General features: G+C 36.2%; 1 protein-coding gene and 4 non-coding genes across 6 annotated transcripts; 2 read left to right on the forward strand and 3 right to left on the reverse strand.

The window, feature by feature from the left end:
- The first annotated feature begins 6,800 nt into the window (after positions 1-6,800).
- On the forward strand, positions 6,801-9,975 carry LOC133807256 (protein BASIC PENTACYSTEINE6). Of its 2 annotated transcripts, none has more exons than XM_062245469.1 (3): positions 6,801-6,947; positions 8,303-8,409; positions 8,511-9,975. In XM_062245469.1, the coding sequence occupies exons 2-3, from the start codon at positions 8,314-8,316 to the stop codon at positions 9,453-9,455; spliced, it is 1,041 nt and encodes a 346-aa protein (XP_062101453.1). In that variant the 5' UTR covers positions 6,801-6,947; positions 8,303-8,313; the 3' UTR covers positions 9,456-9,975. The 2 variants fall into 2 exon arrangements, with proteins under 2 accessions (XP_062101453.1, XP_062101454.1); XM_062245470.1 differs by having other exon boundaries at positions 8,303-8,382.
- A 451-nt stretch (positions 9,976-10,426) lies between these two features.
- Positions 10,427-10,502, reverse strand: LOC133807498 (small nucleolar RNA R38). Its single transcript, XR_009879409.1, has one exon. It is a non-coding gene; the product is annotated as a small nucleolar RNA R38 (small nucleolar RNA).
- A 70-nt stretch (positions 10,503-10,572) lies between these two features.
- On the reverse strand, positions 10,573-10,663 carry LOC133807510 (small nucleolar RNA snoR20a). The gene has a single exon (XR_009879419.1). It is a non-coding gene; the product is annotated as a small nucleolar RNA snoR20a (small nucleolar RNA).
- Positions 10,664-10,743: 80 nt separating this feature from the next.
- LOC133807509 (small nucleolar RNA snoR64a) lies at positions 10,744-10,824 on the reverse strand. The gene has a single exon (XR_009879418.1). It is a non-coding gene; the product is annotated as a small nucleolar RNA snoR64a (small nucleolar RNA).
- An 11,275-nt stretch (positions 10,825-22,099) lies between these two features.
- On the forward strand, positions 22,100-22,206 carry LOC133807796 (small nucleolar RNA R71). Its single transcript, XR_009879689.1, has one exon. It is a non-coding gene; the product is annotated as a small nucleolar RNA R71 (small nucleolar RNA).
- Positions 22,207-22,454: the final 248 nt, after the last annotated feature.

Below are 22,454 nucleotides of genomic sequence, written 5' to 3' on the forward strand. Positions count from 1 at the left end.
ACGAGGTTAATTACCGGGCTCGGGGTGAGCCTGGGGGTAATTTGATGCTTAGTACGTTACCGAGAATAAATGGGTAATGGGATATGATTTATTAATTAATTGAGGATATTGAGAGTAACGGGAATCGAAGGACGTTAATTATGATTAACGGGATAGGTGGGAAATGACAATTTTGCCCTTGTTGAGTTTGAAAGATTAGAATGGCCCTAGGGACATTTTGGTCATTTTGATCATGGGTTATGTTTAGCCAAAGGATGGTTGTAGAAGGTTTAAAGCAGCAAAAACAGAGTTATCTTTCTTCTCTCTCTCGATTCCTTCTTTCTCTCTCTCGGTTTGGAATTTTGAAGCTAGGCTAGGAAATTCAAGCTTGAGGATTAAGGCTTGGAGTTTGGGGTTGTGTTTCAGCAACTGAAAGGGATTTAAATCGTAACTGAGGTAAGGTTTTTAGCATGAGTTTCAAGGTTTTTACTCTTGAGGTTATTTGAAAGCTTGAGATTTTTATTTTATAAGTGGATATTTGTTGGTGTTTGGGGTGTTTCCAAGTTTGGTTTTTGCTGTTAAAGTAGTGATAATGTTGTGGTGATGATTAATTGTGATATTAGGATTGGTTTGGTGAAGATTTGGCTGAGTTTAGATTGGATAAAATGCAGGGGAGCTGGGTTCGCGGGGTCAAGTCGCGACCGAGTTCATGCAAGTTGCGACTTGAATGTATCCCAGAGCCTCCCTGGGTTATGTCTAGCAGGCACATTGCGACCCACAGGGGCAAGTCGCGGCCAGCCCCTAGCACCCCAGACAGGGGGCTCCCTGTCATGGGGGCGCACCGTAGCCCTTGGGGGCAGGTCGCGGCCCACCTGTCCCTTTTGTGTCAGGATGGGTTTTAGCGAGTTTTAAGCGCGGGTGTTTGATTCTCTAGGCTCGAGATCGAATCTACTAACTGTTTTAGTAGGATTCAAGGTCCCGGGAGTGGGTTTTAGTTCATGAACCTTTTTATTATTTATTTTATTGATGAGATTTCATATTTGGTTATGATTAGGTGACCGCTAAGGGGCCTAAGGTCAGATCGTTCTCAAGGGTCGTTCTTTAACTATTTCACGCTCGAACCAGAGGTAAGAAAACTGCACCCAATATGTGACATGCATGGTTATTGGCGAGGCATGTTGAGTACTATGTACATGGACATTGATTGCATTCTAAATGTCTGGCAGCTTTGCTTACCTGTGAATGGCACTGACTTATTAGTTAGAAATGACAATGGTGTTTAGTATTGGTCGTGAAGCTCTGACTTCTCAGTCATGATCGACAGTAGTACTAAGCGATGGTCGTATGGTATTGGATTATGAGTCAAGAGTGGCATTAGCGTGTTTAACGCAGGTCGAAATGATTAGATCTAATCAACATGATCATTAAATGCTTGACTGATCTATTGGTCGAAGAAAACTAAAGCGCTTAGCTAGTCTAAGGCTAGTTACTTAGAGCCAAGGCCAAAAAGGCTCAGGTGACTGAAACGTCACATGGCTTAGGGTGCAGGGCCCGAGAGAGACTTATTAGTCATTTACCCCAGAGAGACTTACTTATTAGTCATCTATTCAGAGAGACTTATTAGTCATCTACCCCAGAGAGACCTATTAGTCATCTATTCAAAGAGACTTATTAGTCATCTACCCCAGAAAGACTTATTAGTCACCATCTGATTAGGGCTGCAAGCCCCAGAATCATTTGATATAATTTGTATACATGCAGTAATAAGTTTTCTTGCTGAGCCTTGGTTTACGGGTGCTATGTGGTGCAGGTAAAGGGAAAGAAAAGCTCACCCAGCCTTGAGTAGAGAGCTTAGGTGGCGATGTGTACATATGCGGCCGCTTGACCACCACGACTAAGGTGTTTCTCAGGGGAACAAGGGTTTAACCCTATTTTTGTAGTTTAGGTCGGCAGGTTGTAACTTTTATATTGAATGACCATTTTGGATTGTAAACACTTTTATGGGATCCCATGTACAATTTAATAATATATCCATTCATTTTGACCGAGATTTTCACCCTAGCCTGTTAATAACACCTAGATGCACGTTTACAACCTAATGACTCATTTAGCAAGTTAAGCTTTATTCAGGGTACATAGTGTGACGGCCTTGGGCTAACCAGGGCGTTACACCTCTTCACCTTCTTCGTCAAGCTTGAGTCGCGGCATCCAAGAACAAGGTCGTGGCTTGGCCTCGAACCCAGCCAGAAAACCTCCATTTTCTCATTTTAAATCCTCAATAAACCTATCCAAACATCTCCAAATCCCAAAAACAAAGTTTCCAAACATCTCAATGGCCCAAAACCCAAGTTTCAAACAACTCAAAAACTCATTAAAACACAGAATCCAAATTCAAAACTTAAGAAACTTTAGGAAACAGAAACTTGGAAATTCAAAGCTTAAATTACCTCTGATTTTGTCGTTTCTCGCTAAATCCTCTAGCTAATAAGCTTCTAATCTTCCCTAGAATCGTTATGACTTTAACCTTGCTTAAATCCGAGTCCTAAAACTCGAGTTTCCTTCGAAAATACGAATGACGTAAAAAAGAGAACGAGAGGGAGAGAGAACGTACTGAACGTTCTTTTATGTTTCTGACAGGTTACTTCAAGCTTAAGTAACCTCAAGCAAATCCTAATGCTCGGGGTTCCAAAAACGCCCCCGGGGTAAAATAGTCAAAATTCCTAGAATTCCCTTCTGATCTCACTAACTCCCAATATATCAGCAAATAATCATTCCCATTACCATATATCCCGGTAATGTGCTAAATACCCAATATACCCATTGCTCACTCCGAGTCAAGTATGGGTCCCGTCGTGACTTTCCCATTAGCTTGCTCCCTAGGATCGTCTCGTGCCGAGTAACTCAAACATATCCACATAGTAATGTAGTACCACACACATACCACATATATGTCAAATATACTCATAACAGGCCAAATTACAACAATTGCCCAAATAATCATAAATGGACCCTCATGCATATTCAATACACCTAAACATGCATATCAGGTCATATTATAATATAACTCACATAATCACATAATGACACACATAAATATCATATAATCACATAATTTTCCATCCTGGCCCCCTAATCAAGGCCCTAAGACTTATTAGGAAATTTGGGACGTTACAGTGGTAGTAGTGATGCTAACTTTCTGGAAGGTTGGGGTACAAGCCAACTCAGGGACATCAAAACATAAGCTACTAAGATTGATGAGTCTTCAATAAAGACAACACACAAAGAGATCCAACATCCAGGAACTCAAGCAGATGGCAGGATCCAATTATGGCCTGATGAGAATACTCACAGTTCTTCTAATGAGCAAGGGGCAGAGTTAGCGGTCTTTGAATCAAAGAGAAGACGCACAAGTGAAGGCATCGATAATGGGCAACAAATTGAAGAGGATGTAGCAATGTTATGCAGTGGTGATACAGGTTCACAAAACTTGATTAGGGCGGGTCTGTGTCATGAGTTCGTCAAGTTGGAATTGTTGGGGGATTGGGAACCCTCGGAATGTTCAATTCCTACAAGAAATTGTTTCTCAAAAGTCACCCACTTTTGTTTTCCTATGTGGAACTTTAAGCATAAAGGAAAAGTTGGAGAGTATTCAGAGATATTTGGGTTATGATGGGTTGTTTGTTGTCAATCTCGAAGGGCGCAGTGGAGGCCTAGCCATACTTTGGCGTCATCAGGAAGAGGCTTCCATAGTTAGCTATTTGGCTCACCATATTGACTTGCTTACTAAAATTGATGGGATGGATCAGTGGCGTTTAACTGGTTTCTATGGTGAACCTAACTGGTCAGAAAGAAAGCAAACTTGGGATTTTATTAAAACTTTGAAGAATAGGTACTTGGTTCCTTGGTGCCTTATTGGTGACTTCAATAATGTTTTGGGTAATGAAGACAAAAGAGGGGGGGGGGGGGGGGGGGGGGGGGGCTGTATCCTTGTTGGTTGATTGAAATGAGTTAGAAGATTCAGAAAGAAATGGAAGTTAAGTCCCAGATTTGTAGGCTCGTTTGAGATTCTGGAAAGAATTAGGTAAGTGGCTTATCGATTAGCATTGCCACCAACACTGTCAGAAGTGCACAATGTATTTCACGTATCTATGTTGAGAAAATACGTGTCGAATTTGTTTCATCTGCTTAGCTATGAGACCTTGAGGTTACAGGAAGATCTTTTGTATGAGGAAAAGTCAGTACAAATATTGGATAAGAAGAACAAGGTGTTGAGAAACAAGACAATTCCATTGGTTAAGGTTCTATGGAAGAACAGTGAAGTGGAAGAAGCGACTTGGGAATTGGAGGCGGACATGAGAGAGAACTATCCAGAATTGTTCAGGTAAATTTCGGGGATGAAATTCTTGTAAGGGGAGATAGTTGTAATATTTGATTTCTTAAAGAAAGGTTATTTTGGAAAATCGGGCTAACCAATGATATATTGGTCATTTTGTGAATTATGTGATTTCATATGTGAATGTTATATGAATTATATATATATGTTAAGGCTCGTCAGATGTGAGAACGGACATTTATGTGATTTCTATGTTTTATGCATTTTATTGATTTTCGACAATAGTGGATTCTTTCAAGCGATAATAGCAGAATGTCACAAAGGGAAGTTCAACTTGGGTTGGGTACAAATTATTATTTAAGGTAATTAGTAATAGTGGTATGGTAATTAGTCATTTAGTGAATGTATAGAAAAGATGACCATTAGCTTTCCCCTTTAATTTTCAGCATATGTTCTTCTTCTCCTCATATTACCTCTAGAATTCTCTCTAGCAAGCTTTCCTCTAAGATACCAAGGAAAATTCGAGATTCTTAAAGGGTTAGATTGCTTGATTTGAGGGGTTCTGGATGACTCCTGGATGAATCCTAAGGGTTAGATTCTTAAAGGTGAATCCTAGATGACTTTACCATCATCTAGGATTCAAATCTCAGAGAAAGGTAAGGGAATTTATACTTTTGTTCTTCATGTGTTCTTGATGAAAATTTGGGGGTTTTGCTTGATTTTCGTAAATTGATGATCCTAAGTTGTTTAGATGAGTATATTGATGATATAAACATGTTTAGGAATGTATTTGAGGCTTGGAATTAAACTGAAAACTATTGAATTGGTTGGATTTCAGAATTGGGGAAAAATGGGTTTTAGAACCCTAGAATTTCAATTCTTGATTTGAGACGTGGATTTGATGTTTAGATGCTACCTATATGATGTATGTAGTGCTATATAAACTATTTTGGTGCAAATTTTTTAGTCCCTTAGTGTTTTGGGATGTTTGGGGTCGAAATGGTTGAGAAATCACATAATTTTCTGGGTTTTTTTGCAGCAGCACAAGTGCACCTCATTTAGGCTCTGAAATGCTCTCTGACTTTGGTAGCGCTGCGGCCCTTTTGGGAGGGCGCCGCAGCTCAAATATATTTTCTAGTTACGATTTTTCGAGTTTCGTATTTTAGCCAAACTTTTGACTCCGATGTTGGATTTGGATGTTCTTTATATGGTTGGAAAGCTTGTGAAAAGCTCTAAAATTCTAAAACCTAAGCCAAGTTTAGATGTGATTATTTTAGAGTCTTAATTGGGATCTAAGCTTGGTAATAAGCGAATTTAATGGATTTTGATGGGTAACCTTAGAGGATCTTAAGCTAAGGTTCTTAGGACTTAATTGGACATGTTTAAGGTCTAATTAGAGCCTAGAATTGTTTATGAAAGTAATGGTAGGTTTTGATTTAAGGAGAAACTAAACCTACACTTTATTGTTTGTGACATAGGGTTGTTTAAGGAGGCTTGAGGGAGATCGCACTTGGGTTGTTATCAATTAATTGCTGGAGTTAAGGTAAGAAGAGTGGACACCTGCATGCAGAGAGTATGTTTGGTATTCATTCTTGCTTATCGATTTATGCTTGACATTATTCATGCTATGATAGTATGATTAACGATATGCTTTGATTTTGGTCGTGATACATGTTTGGATATATACATGTATGGACTGTAATGAACATGAGTATTATTATGTTTTTATATTATGATGATTTATGAACATACGTATTGAACACATCAGCTCGGCTGTTACTTAACAGTCTTATCATGGAGCTTAATTAGTTACACAGTTAGTTATTTAACTAACTTGTCTTGTAATATCGGTTCTTGACCGATCTGGTTTCTTTTCTGTTGTAACAAACTTATTCTCTCTTGTTCTATATAAGCTCCTCAGTCTCAACAATTCTGGTTGAGCTACATTTTACCATATTCAATCTTTTCATATTTCGTGTTATGGTATCAGAGACAGGTACCATATTTATACGCATATTTATTTAACTTGAGTGTATAGACTCAAGGGTTGTCGCAAGGACATTAGCTCGTTGCAAGAGCAATAATTTTATATTATAATGAGATGCTTATGTTATATTGTGCTACATAATAAAGTTGGTGTTAAATTGTAATAAAACTCACGGAAGTTCCATGTTCATTTATGCTAACTAATATTAACCCGATTAGGTTTTCTGTTGTAATCATACTCCAATAACATTTGTAATCTTTTACACACGTGCCTGAAAATAAATATTAAAAAAATATATTAGCACGAATCTCGAGGGCACATATATAGACGGACGGCTCATACGTTGAGGGCCCGTGTCTAGAGTTTGCCTCATCCCCGCTCCATTAACTTATTTACATCAAAATATATATAAAAATTAATAATAAATCAAAAATCAGAAAAAGAAACTGTAGGATAGAGACAGGTGAAACCCCACCCTACAACACACCCTCTTCAGAGCCAAAAAAACAAAAAAGTAAGAAATAAATAAATAAATCATCCAATTTCTTCTACCTCTCCACCAAACTGTTCCTTCTTCGTTAGATTTTTTTTTTCTTTCGGATTCAGCGCTTAGGGTTTCGATAATCTCTGTTTGGCTTGCTTTTCCAAGTAAGTATGGGTTTACTTTCAGCTCTTTTTGCTTCTATGGTGAATATCCATTTCCAGTTCATTTTCTCTTCAATTTCTCTGATTTTCGTCAACTCTCGTCGACTGACTCTGACGCTAAATTGTACTGGTTTTTTGTTTGTTTCTACTCGCACTGGTTCTCAGTTTAGCTTTAGCTTCACTGATTTTGCTCGTATTTTTGGTTGATTTCGTTTGTTGTTGCCCTTCTTGTAACTGTGTAAACGAGTTGGTTTTGTGGGGTTTGGGGTTTTTAGATTTTTAGGGATTTAGTTTCTCTTGCTAACTAAGACTCATTTTTAGAATTTGTTACTGATTTTGTTTGATTATAACTTTTTTTTTTAATCTCTAATAATATAATTATAGCAGTAGAAGTATTTTTTTCTGGGGAGATTTCAAAACATGATAGCTTATATTTATGGTTAGTCTGCCAGCAAATCCAGTCTCCATTTTATTAATGCTCTGGGCGTCTAAGCATTTGCAGTACCCAGTGGGTCTTATTGGATATGGAAATGATTTAAAAAAATTATTGAATAAGTATGACTGGATTTTTGCAATCTTGTTTCAAATCTATAATGGATCCCGTTGACTTGAACTGCTTATAGAAACTTTTTATAAAAGAATGAAACTCTTTGTTTTGGTTGGTAATGAAAATTCATTCCCAAGAAATGGTTTCATTCTAAACCCACAGTGCTCAATTGTTATGTTCTTTAGGATGGGATGGATGAATAGAGTTGTGTTATGAAGCTAGAAAGTTGGATTAATCTCTTTATCTTGTTACACATACTAATCTGTGTTATGCTAACTTCTAGCATTGTGTAAAAGATCATTTATCTTTCTCTTTTTCTTGGAATAACATATTAAATAAAGACAAACATTTAGATAAGTTCTTCTGTTTTTCATTAAACTTTTGTTCAAAAACTTTATGGCAGTTTAACCATTTGCTTGCTCATCTTCATAGACTGTCACCGTTTAAATAAAAGGAATATTGGACATAACGATAGTATCTAATCGTTGTCAGTAGCTATTCATCATCCATCAAGCATTTTGTTGAGTGTCTAATTATTCTTCTTACAATGCATGTTATTAATATCTTCGAAGCTAATTGTAAGGTATAAATGGGTAAAAGTAATAATGTCTTCATTATGACTAATTAAAAAAAATGAATATATTAAGGTGACTGTCTCGTCCTAAATGAGTTAAGATATGAATGTTTCTATTTTGACTGATTGAAAGTATTACATTTGGTGACTGTCTCGTCCTAAACTCCAACAATAAGCACAGAGCCTTTAGCTTGCATTGGCTTAACTAATAATTGATCGAGCATTTTACTCACATAGGTGGCTTTCCGATGGATGATGCGGGGCATCGTGAAAATGGGAGGCACAAGGGTGATCAGTTTAAACCAACTCAGGGTCAGGTATCTGGAATTAGTTTTCAGAACACAGTAAGAAACTAATCTCATATGATATTGTAGTTTGTTCTTTATCTTACACAAGTGAACAAAATATATTTTCAAGGAACTGAAGATGTTTGCTTGTTATGCAGTGGATGATGCAACATCAGCCAACAATGAAACAGATAATGGCCATAATGACTGAAAGAGATGCAGCTATTCAAGAAAGAAACCTGGCCCTTTCTGAGAAAAAGGCTGCCCTTGCTGAGAGAGACATGGCATTCCTTCAGCGTGATGCAGCCATAGCAGAACGAAACAATGCCATGCTAGAGCGAGATAATGCCATTGCAACCCTCCAGTATCGGGAGAACTCAATGAGTAATGGTAATATGTCTTCATGTCCGCCAGGATGCCAAATTTCACGCGGGGTGAAGCATATGCACCACCCACAACAGCATGTACATCAGCTGCAACATATAAATGAAGCTTCATACAGTACAAGGGAAATGAACACAAGTGATTCACTCCCAATGTCAGCAGATACTTCGGATGCTGTAAAGTCACGAAGGGGGAAGAGAATCAAGGAGCCCAAGCCAATATCACCAAATAAGAGGGCTCCCAAACCTCCAAGAAAAATTAAGAAAGAGAGTGAGGAGTTGAACAAGATGACTTTTGTCAAGTCACAGGAGTGGAAGGGCGGGCAGAGTATGGTTGGAGAAGGTGATGAGGATAACAAACAGTTGGTTGTGTCTAAGTCTGATTGGAAAGGTCAGGACTTGGGGTTGAACCAGGTTGTATACGACGAGTCAACCATGCCAGCGCCTGTATGCTCCTGCACTGGAGTTCTTAGACAATGCTACAAGTGGGGGAATGGGGGTTGGCAGTCTTCATGTTGCACGACCACCATGTCAATGTATCCACTACCATCTGTGCCCAACAAAAGGCATGCTCGAGTTGGCGGTCGGAAAATGAGCGGGAGTGCTTTCAACAAGCTGCTTAGTCGTCTTGCAGCCGAAGGGCACGATCTTTCAAATCCTGTTGATCTCAAGGATAATTGGGCCAAGCATGGAACTAACCGTTACATCACAATCAAGTAAGATTAGAGTAAAACTGAACTGAATTGGAGGGAAATAAGGGTAAGAAAAAGGCACGTAGTAATCAAATAGGCGTTTTTGACACGAGCCACACAGAATGCTGCATTTGGGTAAATTTGGTCCGGTCTCCTTGGAAAATCTACTCTCTCTCTCTGTCGCTGTCTCTCTCTCTCTCTCCCCCCCTCTCTCTCCCCCCCTCTTTATATCATCAAATTCGATCTTAAAGAAAGGACAAGATCTCGTTTTCTTCCAATTAGAAAAATGAGTTTATGGAACAAGATTGTGTAAAGCTATGGTGACTTAACATGAAACTATTCTGGAACAAGATTGTGTAAAGCTATGGTGACTTAACATGAAACTATTCTGGAACAAGATTGTGTAAAGCCGTGGTGGTGACTTAACATGAAATTAGCCACTTTAAATATAGGGAACCGCTCAGATCTTCATGTTGAGGATGATTTTAGATTTTCAAATGCCCAAATTAATTTGGGATTTCCCAATCAAGAGATAGTTCTAATGTCAATGGTCATGGTGTGAAAAATAACTTATTATTATTTTAGCATTAGATTTTCCACTACTTAATTAACTTTTTTTTTTGTCTCACGAAAAGCTTACTAGCTTAGTAGAATTATTATAAATTATACTTAGATTTTGCTTTTAGGTAAATGTTTCAGGTCATTTGAGGAGCTAAAAACAGCTTGATTTTCCATCCTCATTCCAATTTGCAAGCGTTTTGCTTTGTTTAATAAACTTGTATGATCAAGAAAAAACAAATATAAAAAAATTTGTTAAATTAGAAGTACCTTGAAATTTTCAATCTGCGCTTCAATTTTTTAATTTATAAAAATCGAAACAAAACTATCAAAAACCCATATTATAACTCTACTACTTTCCATTTAGCAAATATAGATTCCAAAGGGTGCAAATTACAGTATGAAAATATTTAAACATGAAAAATAACCAACGTTATAAAGAGCTGTGTCAGATTACAAGTTGTCAGCACTAAGTCAGACAGGGATAACTGTAAATTTAGTCTCATCACCCACAGCAATTTTTTTTTTTAAATAATAAATTCTTTTTGAAAAGGGTCGAAAATACTAAGACAAGAAAAACGAAAAAGGCCTCAGACCGTCCTAGTTCATAAATTTCGACATTTATACAAAGTTTGACACTTTGCACTTTCAGTCGCAATATAGAATAGCATCACTGGCCCTAAGAAAAAACCATATACAATTATACTATAAGGTAACTAAAACAATAAAAATAAAAATTATACGATGAAGAATGAGAGGCATCAGATCTTCCTATTCAATAAATAATGATTCAATATGCCCAGAAAATAATCTAAGCATTCAGCCACTTTAAAGATTCACCATTTGGACCTCCAGAATTCTGAAATGCAAAACAAAACCCATAAAATCATTGAAACCCTAAAACTTGAACTCAAAGTGCTTAGGCTGCGTGGGCATTAGATTATAACAGAGAAAGAAGATGAATGAGGAGACAGCGAATATAATTTAGGGTTTCGGAGAAGGGCACTCTTTATAACTCTCTTGGCTGAATTTCCATGTCGGGAGCTGAATTGGACGGCTATGATTTCACATGAGAATAATTATACCAAGATCAACGTTCAATGAGTTTTCAGTGCTTCTAGTAGACACGTGGCGGTAGACAACTTCTCGGTCTGAGTAATGCTATTTTTCTCAACATTTCCCGATTAATGTGTGATATAGAGCTTTTGATACAAAAAATTCCTCTTCCGGTTTTTACAACTTAATTACAATAGGTACAAACAAATTAGAGAGATGTGTAATAAAAGAAGTAAATAAAAAATACAATTTAAGCGTAACAATATAATTAAATATACGAAGAAGAAGCAAAAAGTAAAAACAATGAAAATAGAAGAATAAAATAAGAGCAAGAATAATAGGAAGAACTCTCGTACTCACACAATAAAAGTGTAGAGTAATAAAAATCACAAATTTGAATAAGGTTTAAAATTTTTGCCTAAAAATTTATTTTCTCATATTCTCTAAGTACTAATGGAACTCACAAATGAAAATAACTTTATGAAATTATCAAGCATTTTTTGTGTATTTCTAGCCAAGTGCTTTAGTGGATAGAAATTGTGTGTTTTACAAGTGAACATTAGGCTCCTATTTATAGAGTTTTGAGACATCCTTTGAATTTCAAATTCCACCAATCCATTAGCTGTTGTAAACTCCTAATTTTGCACATTTTCTCAAAACGTCCCAATACATTTCTCACATGATTTTATAACCTTCATATACCTAAGAGCATCTCCAATGAAGTGCCAAATTGGTTATGCATTGCTAAAATATAGCTCACTTTACAAAAAAAATTGCTTCAAATAATGTGTTAAAAGTTGTATCAAATTTGACATATGTTAAAAGTTGTGCTAAATTTGGCATCATGATGCATATTTTGCATCATCCTAAATGCTACATTTTTTTTATATATTTTTATGTCATTTTTATTATTTTAGTATTATTTTTAATAATCACCATTTTACCTTATTATTTTTAACTATCAATAATAAAATTTAAAGGAAAATTATTATTTTTGTATATTTTCAATAAATATCAAATGTACATTAATGAAATATTGATTTCTGCATCAACTTTTATAATTGTGCATTAGAGCATAATGCTAAATTTATGCCAAATATATCATATATTGATTTTTTGTGCAAAATATAGCACAATATTTACATCTCTTATCTAATAGGAGTTAAAAATATATATTCAACAATCATATCACATTATGACTTATAACATTAAATCTCAAAATGTGTAGACTCTCAATCTACACATTATTGGGTAATATTTAGAAGTTACAAATTTGTAACTAATTTTGTAACTCTAAAATATGTTACACTTTGACACATATATATATATATGTGTGTCTAACTTGTAACTCTCAATATTATATTATAAAATATAATAAATCACATTTATATTATCATTTAATCTAACATTATATTATATAAAATAATATAACACTTTTGGATGAATTCCCTCACCAAGGTTACAAACGCAGGAACTCAAAAATAGCATGCCCAGATAACACAATCTATTGGAATAGAAAATAAAAATTACTTACTCTTTTTTTATTTTTCTTTCTTCTCGCATCTTTCTTTATCTCCCTTCTCAATGTTTTTTTTATATATACATGGCGAAAAAATTCCTCCAAACGCAAGAGCTAACTTAAAAAAAACGTAGTGCTCAAAAATTAACATAACATATAACACAATATAATGAAAAAGAAAAAGAAAAAAAAAAACTAAACAAAAGGCACTAATTTTTCTTTTTCTTTTTTGCTTAATATGATTGGATTTTTCAATTGAAAGACAATACAAGATGAATAAAGTCTGGTGTTCTTCAAACAAGATGAAACTTCTAAAAAATTAAATAATTTTTCAAAAGAAATATGCAGATTTTGGGTCTATTGTAATATATATTCTGTAAATCATCAATTTCACATATTTACTATATATATTATAAATGAAACAAATCAATATATTTATTTTGTTGGGTAGAAAAAAATCAGAATTACGATATAAAGAAATGAAAAATAAAATTCTGCATAAAATTATAATCCCTCTGCCGTTTATAGAAAGAAAAAGAAAAAAAAAAATACTATCAAGAGTGAGGAAGGTTTAACGAGACATAAAGTGCAGTAACACTTTGAAAGAAAAAGAAAGAAAGAAAGAAGAAAAATTAGTGCCTTAGTTTTTTTTTTCTTTTTCATTATATTGTGTTATATGGCATATTAGAGCATTTTGGTTTGGAAGAGATATTCACAAAAAAAAAAAAAAGAGTGGGGGCGGGGGCGGGGGCGGGGGCAGGGGGAGTATCAAATCCCAATGTTTAAAGTTTATTGTAATTTACTACCAATTATTTTTGTGTCATAAATATCCAATGTCAAGTTCTTCATGTATCTGACATCATACAATTGGTCTACTTTATAATATTTTTTAAAAATTAATTTTAATCATTTAAAAATTCTTTAAATTAAATATAAATAACTTAATTTCCAAACTAAATAGGAAAAATTATATTTTGGATAACAAAATAGTTTAAGAAATACAATAATAATATTATGTTTTCTAATTACATTTTCACACCTATTTTGTTCCCATTTTTAATAAATAATAAATTATATTGTTTTGCTTTGTTTTTGTTTGATTAAGGTAATTTTACTTTTTTCCAAAATTAAATTAATATTATTTGTTTTGAAAAGGTAACTTTTGAAATGACACCCTTGATTTTATGAAATTTTTTATATGCCTTGAGTATGTATAAACAAATCTATTTGAATGTCTATAATTTATCATCACAATATACTAATATTAGTAATTTCATATAAGTATGTTTATCTTGAATTGAATTCATCAAAACTAATTAGTTTATTTTACCAATTATTTAATTATAATGATTTACATTTTGTAGGACACGTTAATTTATAATGCATAATTTAATATAATAAACCAAATTTATTACTTTCTTATTTTGTTTAAATTTTGTTATGTATACTGGTTTGGTTAAATTATCATTTTTTTAATTATGTATATAATCAAATATTCAAACAAGTTTAATTTAGGCCTCATATTTAACCATTTAGTTTATTTTTATATTGTTATATGTGCACTAAATTAATTGGTTATATATTAAACAAAACTAATTTGTTTATTATATGATTTTATTGATCAATGTTTAACGCCCAAAATGTGACTACACTAAGCGGTAGTTGTAGTAAGATCGGGCGGTCGATCCACAAGGAGGTAACCTAAAATCAAAAGGTTAGTAGAAAATATCACAAAAAGTTAGTAACAAGAAGTAAATAAAATTGTAAATGGAAAGATGTTTGAGATTTTGGTATTGTATTTTGATAAAGTGATGAAATGAGATAAGTGAAATAAAGGAAAGATGTAATCAAGAGTTTGAGAAAATGAAAGTTTTCAAGAATCATCCATATGCTTGTGTTAGTTACTTGGTTACTTGATTTACAAAAATACACAAGTAAATAGTTCACATCCCAACATTTACTTGGAAAATCTAACATTAAAGTCCATAGTTTTTCTAACAAAAGTTCATTTGAGTTATAAAGTTCTTTACTTTAAAAGCACAATGTTAATCTTATGAAAAATCTAAAAATGACAAAATACCCAAGGGCAATAATGCAATAGAAGATTAGACATCAAATTATGTATCAATATTACTTTTACTAATTAGAAGCACATAGAAAGAGCATGACTAATCCTATATACTATTAGCATAAGTAAATAGAGATAACAAAATAAAGATAGAGATGAAAGAACATAAATAACTCAAATATATTACATTAAGAATATAGTAAATCAAAGTAGCAAAATAACATCACTTGCATATGGAATCATCCCTAACCTTCTTAGGAAGATTAGGCCATTATGCTCATGATTCTCACAAAATTCTAAGAAAAAAATATGAGAAGAAAGTGAGTGGAAATTTTGCTATAGTTTCTCTACTCTAAAAATTACATACCAAATGTGAAGAAAGTGTCCCTATTTATAGATGGGGAAAATGACTAAAAAGAAATTAAACAACAAAATGGGGTTTACAAAATAAATCTGAAATATTAATAATAAGATATGATTTTGAAAAATCAAATCTTATTATTAATATTGCCCTAGCTATTTTTGTGTATAGTCAAAATGCTCATTTTCTAAAATACCACAAAAACATGAGCTTTAAAGCTCAAAATGGCAATTTTACAAACCCAATACCCACAAAATATGGCTGGTGACACAAGAGGGTTTTGACCCACTTTCATCCAATGAGGGGGTGCCACGTAGGCAGCTGTTGGAAGATGTCGGATTGGGCTTGCTGGGCCTTTGGGTCACGTTGGGATCTAGATGCTCAATGTTTGATGTGTTGGAGGCTGAAGGGAGTTGGGCCGTTGATGTTGGAGTGAAGGCTGGGCCTTAAGATATATGTTGGGGTATGTTAATTGGTGAGGCAAGTTGCTGAAGCCACATTCACGTTGAAGGAAGAAGGAAGATATGCATATATGTGCATATGGTCAATGCAGGTGGAGACAGGTGGCGCAAGCTGGAGGAGCTGCCTGGGACACGTGGCAGGTTGGGAGCGCGACAAGTGGCTGCTGGAGAGAAGGGAAAGCTTTGGGCCTGTGGTGCTTTGGGCTGAATTTCTGGGCTTCAATTTTTGCAAAAATGCCAACTTTTCCTCCTTTATTTATTTATTTCTTCTTTCTTTTCTTTATGCCAAAATGCACTTTAATTCCTACAAAATAACAATAAATTAAATTCTAATAAAATATTTTCATTTATAAAATAAATCATATTAATTCCATGAAAATATTAATTAAAACTTAATTTATTTTGACAATTAAAATCAACAAATGTACATTTTTCACCACTAATCACAACTCCCAACCAGCTTATTGCTAGTCCCTAGCAATTCGAGCGAAAAAGAAAATTGTCAAGTTGAATAATCAAGTCAAACCAAGCAAAATCATCTAAACATTTTCAAATTATCAGTAAGAAGTCAGAAATTACTATCTAAGCTACTATAGTTGCGATTTCAGAGTTGTGTGTGTGTGTGCACCAAACCATATTCTTTTTTTATCACAAGTCATAACACAAATAGTATCGAAAAATCTCCAAAGTATAAAGATCTCAACTCCAAATTCCTCACGGGCATTGAAAGTATTTCTTTGGGAAGGATTACACTCTAGGAGTTGGAAATGTAACAGTTTACACTCAAATGAGAAAAGATAAACTTTTTAGGACAAGCAATCTGAACAAATATTGATCACAAGATAGGCAAATCAACTTATTGGAATTCAACTGACAAACAACCTTTGGGATTTACATGAGAAGGCTCTAAGAACAAAATGACAACTAACTAACAATAATAAATAAGAAATTGAACTATAATGATAATAATTTTTTTTTTTTTAATACATTTACACAAAATAATGGTAATAGAAATATGTATATATATATATATATATATATATATTTTTCAATAATTACAAAATAATAGAAGAAAATGTTGCTCTTGTTCTCTTTTTTTTTTTTTAATTTTTTTTTCTTTTTCTATTATTTTTTTTTCTTTTGTTTTCTTCTCTTTTTTTAAAAATTTTTTTTTCTTTTTTTTTTGACAAGAGACAACACAAAAATAAAAAGGAAATTACAAATACAATAAATAGAACACATATTTATTACAAAGACTTTTCTTAAGTGAAAAATATCCCTCTAGTAAATGTCATGTTTTAAATTCTAAAAATGTGACTTTACCAACTCAAATGGTCAATAAAAGTTCAAAAAGTTGTTTTCTCAATTCTCACAACTCACCAAAAAAATGAAAAACTTTAACCTTGAAATTTCTCTCAACTATTTGTGTTAACGACCAATTTATTTATCATATGTTTGGAAAGTGCACAAAAAAACTCTGAAAATCACTTCTTAATAGCTAAATATAGTAAGAACTGACTCAAACCAACAAATTCTACTCATGCTTGGATAATGTTGAAAAAATTTGACTTAAAAATTCAACAAGACAATAATGTTTTCCAAATGAATGCTAATGACATAACAATAAGATTTTCCAAATGAAAGCCAATGCATGCTCACCACCCCCAACCAAAAATCAGGCAGTGTCCTCAATGTCAAAATGAATAAGCAATGAAAAAGATAAGGAAAGAGAACACCTGGATGATGACCATGTCCATGAGGTGAGAGCGAAAATAGCCTGGTAACAAAACCCCAAAACAAAATACAAAAACGAAAAGCATACAAAAATAAAAGAAAGACAGAAAAATAAAGCTAATGAAAAATAAAAAGAACAACAACAAACCATTCAGAACTTCAGAGTGTATAGATTGGGTCCTTAAGAAGGACCTCTTCAACACGACTCACACTCTCAATGTAATGCTTTAGTCTTTGGCCATTGACGCGAAAAATTCTCCCATCGGTTGGGTCCTCGACCTCCACCGAACCATTGGGAAATACTTGCTTCACTACAAATGGACCAGTCCATCGCGATCGCAGTTTACCGGGATGCAAGTGCAAGCGAGATTCGTACAGATGCACTTTTTGATTTGGCTCAAAGTGTTTTCGCAGGATTTGTTTGTCGTGAGCGATTTTCAATTTTTCCTTATAAATTATGGAATTGTCATATGCATCGTTTCTCAACTCCTCAATTTCGGACAACTGGAGTTTGCGATTGATACCTGCGGCATTCATATAAAAGTTTAGGGCTTTGATAGCCCAGTATGCTTTATGCTCGAGCTCGACAGGTAAATGACAGGCTTTTCCAAAGACAAGCCGATAGGGAGACATCCCAAGAGGGGACTTGAAAGCAGTGCGGTATGCCCAAAGAGCGTCTAGAAGTCGTGTAGACCAATCTTTGCGGTCGGGATTTACCGTTTTTTCCAGAATGTGTTTTATCTCCCTATTGGCTAACTCGGCTTGACCATTGGTCTGTGGATGATAGGCATTTGCAACTTTATGAAGTACACCGTATTTGCGCATAAGAGCCTCAAAGGATCGGTTGCAAAAATGAGTGCCTTGATCACTGATGATAGCGCGAGGGGTACCGAACCTTGATAACACATTTTCTTTTAAGAATTTGACAATTGTAGCGTTATCATTGGTTCGACATGGTACAGCCTCGACCCATTTGGAAACATAATCCACAGCGAGAAGAATGTAAAGGTAGCCAAAAGAAGGTGGAAACGGTCCCATAAAGTCTATCCCCCAACAATCAAATATTTCGATAACAAGAATTGGGTTCAAGGGCATCATGTGCCGACGAGATAAGGATCCTAACTTTTGGCACCTTACACAAGATCGACAGAAATCATTGGTGTCTTTGAACAAGGTGGGCCAGTAAAGGCCGCATTGCAAGATTTTTGCAGCGGTTTTCTGCACAGAGAAGTGACCACCACAAGCATCATTGTGGCAAAAGTTCAGCACACTAGACACCTCATCGTCGTGGATGCGTCTTCGCATGATTTGGTCGGGGCAATACTTGAATAAGTATGGGTCATCCCAAAAGAAATTGCGCACCTCGACCAGAAATTTGCGTTTGTCTTGTGAACTCCATTCAGATGGGAGTTCACCTGTTACTAAGTAGTTTACAATGTGAGCGTACCACGACAACTTAGCAACAGAAAGCAATTGTTCATCGGGGAAATCATCATGAATAGGTGGACCGTCAGCGGGATCGCTGAATTCAAGTCGGGACAAATGGTCCGCGACGACATTTTCAACACCTTTCTTGTCTTTGATCGTTATGTCAAATTCTTGCAGGAGAAGGATCCATCGTATTAATCGCGCCTTAGCATCCTTTTTGGAAAGGAGATACTTAAGGGCGGAGTGATCTATGAAGATCGTAATAGGTGATCCAATCAAATAAGAGCGGAATTTGTCAAGGGAAAAGACAACGGCAAGCAACTCTTTTTCAGTAGTTGAATAGTTCATTTGGGCACTATTGAGAGTTCGGCTTGCATAATAGACAACAAAGGGTTTCCCCTCCCTTCGTTGTCCTAGCACAGCTCCCACAGCAAAGTTGCTGGCGTCACACATGATCTCGAAAGGAAGACTCCAATCGGGTGACTGAATGATGGGAGCGGAAGTGAGCGAGTTGACAAGCGCTCGGAATGATTCCTCACACTTAGGTGTCCACCCAAAGGTAACATCTTTGGCTAGGAGGTTGCTAAGCGGACGAGCAATCATTGAAAAATTTTGTATGAACCTCCTATAGAACCCAGCATGACCAAGAAATGACCTAACGTCTTTGACAGTCTTAGGAGTCGGTAGGTTGGAGATAAGGTCGACTTTGGATTGATCAACCTCAATTCCTTTTTCAGAAACAATGTGGCCTAAGACTATGCCAGAAGATACCATGAAGTGGCATTTTTCCCAATTGAGGACAAGTCCTTTCTCGATGCATCGTTTTAAAACAGCTTCAAGATGAAGAAGACATGTCTCAAAGGAGTTTCCAAAAACGGTTAGGTCATCCATGAATACTTCCATTGTTTTTTCGATCATGTCACTAAAGATGCTCATCATGCATCTTTGGAAAGTAACTGGTGCATTACACAAGCCAAATGGCATACGCCGGAAAGCAAACGTGCCAAAGGGACAAGTGAAAGTGGTCTTATCTGGATCCTCCAATGAAATCTCAATTTGATAATAGCCAGAATAGCCATCAAGAAAGCGATAGAAAGGATGACCAGCTACACGTTCAAGGATTTGATCAATGAATGGGAGTGGAAAATGATCTTTGCGGGAGGCGGCATTCAATTTTCTATAATCAATGCACATGCGCCACCCCGTCACCGTTCTTGTGGGGACAAGGACCCCTTTTTCGTTTTGGATAACGGTGACACCAGATTTCTTGGGCACAACTTGAGTTGGACTGACCCATTTGCTATCTGCTACCGGGTAAATAATACCGGCATCTAGCAATTTCAAAACTTCATTTTTTACAACCTCTTTCATCGTGGGGTTCAGTCGCCTTTGAGGGTCTCTTCGAGGGATAGCCTCGTCCTCCAGATTGATCCGATGGGAGCAAATTAACGGGCTAATACCTTTGATATCAGCAAGCGTCCAACCTATCGCAGATTTATGTGCTCGCAGTAGCTCGAGTAACTGCAATTCTTGAGAATTTTGAAGGTTGGATGAGATGATAACTGGAAAGGTTTCACCATCTCCCAAGAAGGCATGTTTCAAACCCTTGGGAAGTTGGGTCAATTGAACAATTGGAACCTCTTCGGCTGAAGTTTTCGGCTGTGCCCTCTCGCGAGGTAGCTCTTCAAAGCGAGGTTGCCAAAAATGAGTCCGTTTATTGCGTGAGTCTATGCGATCTGATATTGCAAGAGTAGACTCAATAGAGCTTGGACTTTCGTTGTCGGACAGAAGGAGGAGTTCATCAAGATTATCAAAGTTGTTGCGCAATTGAACCTCCTCGGGAATTAAAGAGTCAATCATGAATGTTTGATAGCATTCATCATCTTCTCGGGGTTGTTTCCCGATGTGGAAGATATTGACTTCAAGAGTCATGTTTCCAAACGATATCTTCATTAGACCATTCCGACAATTGATCAAAGCATTTGCAGTAGCAAGGAATGGTCGTCCGAGGATAATAGGAATTTTAGACTCCATGTTCACCACAGATTGGGTATCAAGAATAAGAAAATCCACGGGATAATAGAATTTTTCAATTTGAACCAATACATCCTCAACGATACCCCTAGGCTTTTTGGTGGAACGATCAGCAAGCTGTAGTACAACAGATGTTGGCTTCATTTCTCCAAGACCGAGTTGCGATTATACAGAATAAGGCATGAGATTGACACTCGCGCCAAGATCAAGTAAGGCTTGGCTGACTTCATGGGTCCCAATTTGGCAAGAAATGGTGGGACAACCGGGATCTTTGTATTTTGGCGGTGCCTTTTGTTCAATCACCGCACTCACTTGCTCGGTCAAGAAAGCAGTCTTCTTGACATGGTGCTTCCTTTTTGCAGTGCAAAGATCCTTGATGATTTTGGCATAAGCAGGCACTTGTTTAAAGATGTGAAGCAAAGGAAGATTAATCTTCACTTGTGTCAAGTGCTCAAGGAGTTCAGCTCGGTTATCAGGAAGTTTCCCAACAGGTTTCAAAGCCTAGGGGAATGGTACCTTTGGGGTGGCATTGAGTGGTGGATTTTCGGAAATGACTTTTGGAATACTGGGAGAGTTGGATTTAAAGGGTGGGTCTGACAAAGTTTTACCGCTTCTCGTCGTGATGGCATTCACTTCCTTGACGTTTTGATCATTTGAATTTGAAGATTGGGCCATGTGTTGCCCTTGAACATTGAATTTCAGTTGGGAAGGAAGTTTGCCTTTTTCAGGAATGGCCAAGGATTCAGTCAATTTTGAGAATTGACATTTCATTTCCTTGATTTCTTCCATCATTTGGCGATTCAGTTTGGATTGTTCCTCCATGAATGCATGAAGAGTATTCTCGAGAGAATTGCGTTGTGGATGAGCATTGTAATGAGGTGCAGAATACGCCTTTGATGGTTGAACTTGTTGCTCATTTCTCCATTGGCCTCCAGACGATTGAACTTGGTGGGAATCTCTCCAACTGAAATTTGGGTGGTTTCTCCAACCAGGGTTGTACGTATGGGAGAATGGCTTGTTATATGCCCCTAAGGCATTGCATTGCTCCTCATAAACCCCCCTCATTTCATTCAAAGCTAAGAAGTCCTTAGCTAAGTGCTCCGTCCCTCCACAAACAAAGCAAGGTTCTTGCGGTTCCACTTGAGCGATCATGTGCGACTTTTGCCCATTTTTCGTCATTAAGACCTCAAACTGCTTTTTCAAAGCTTCGAGTTGGGCCTTAATACTATCCTCTTCTCGAAGTTGATAGATCCCTGATGGTTTGTGTCGGTTGGTGCTGTCAGTAGCACTTGGACCAGTCCAGGTGTGAGATTTTTTTGCAGTTTCTTCGAGATATTCAAGAGCATCGTCTGGCTCTTTTTCGAGGAATTCACCATTGCATAGCATCTCTACAAACTGGCGTTCACGACTCGTGAGGCCTTCATAGAAGTAACTGACCAAGTGCCAGTTCTCATAGCCATGGTGCGGGCACTGATTTAACAGATCTTTGAATCTTTCCCAGACTTGATAGAACGTTTCATTGTCTTTTTGGGAAAATGTGGAAATCTGTCGTTTTAGACTGTTGGTCTTATGGCTGGGGAAGTGTTTCAGAAAGAAAGATTTGGTCATCTCCTCCCATGTTCCAATCGACCTAGGTCTCAAAGAGTACAACCAGCTTTTGGCTTTGTCCTTCAAGGAGAAAGGGAAGAACTTCAGTCGCACAGCATCGGCATTGTCGGCTCGGTTATAGAATGTGGCTACCACCTCCTCGAATTCTCTGATATGGACGTATGGGCTTTCGTTTTCCATTCCATGAAATGTAGGCAAGA

This window comes from Humulus lupulus, chromosome X (genome assembly GCF_963169125.1).
Source record: "Humulus lupulus chromosome X, drHumLupu1.1, whole genome shotgun sequence".
NCBI classification, from domain to species: Eukaryota; Viridiplantae; Streptophyta; class Magnoliopsida; order Rosales; family Cannabaceae; genus Humulus; species Humulus lupulus.

Bases quoted from the DNA above. Each gene is read 5' to 3' on its own strand.
- LOC133807256 (XM_062245469.1), top strand. From the start codon at position 8,314: ATGGATGATGCGGGGCATCGTGAAAATGGGAGGCACAAGGGTGATCAG. The intron at 8,410-8,510 runs GTAAGAAACTAA...CTTGTTATGCAG, and splicing joins GAATTAGTTTTCAGAACACA to TGGATGATGCAACATCAGCC.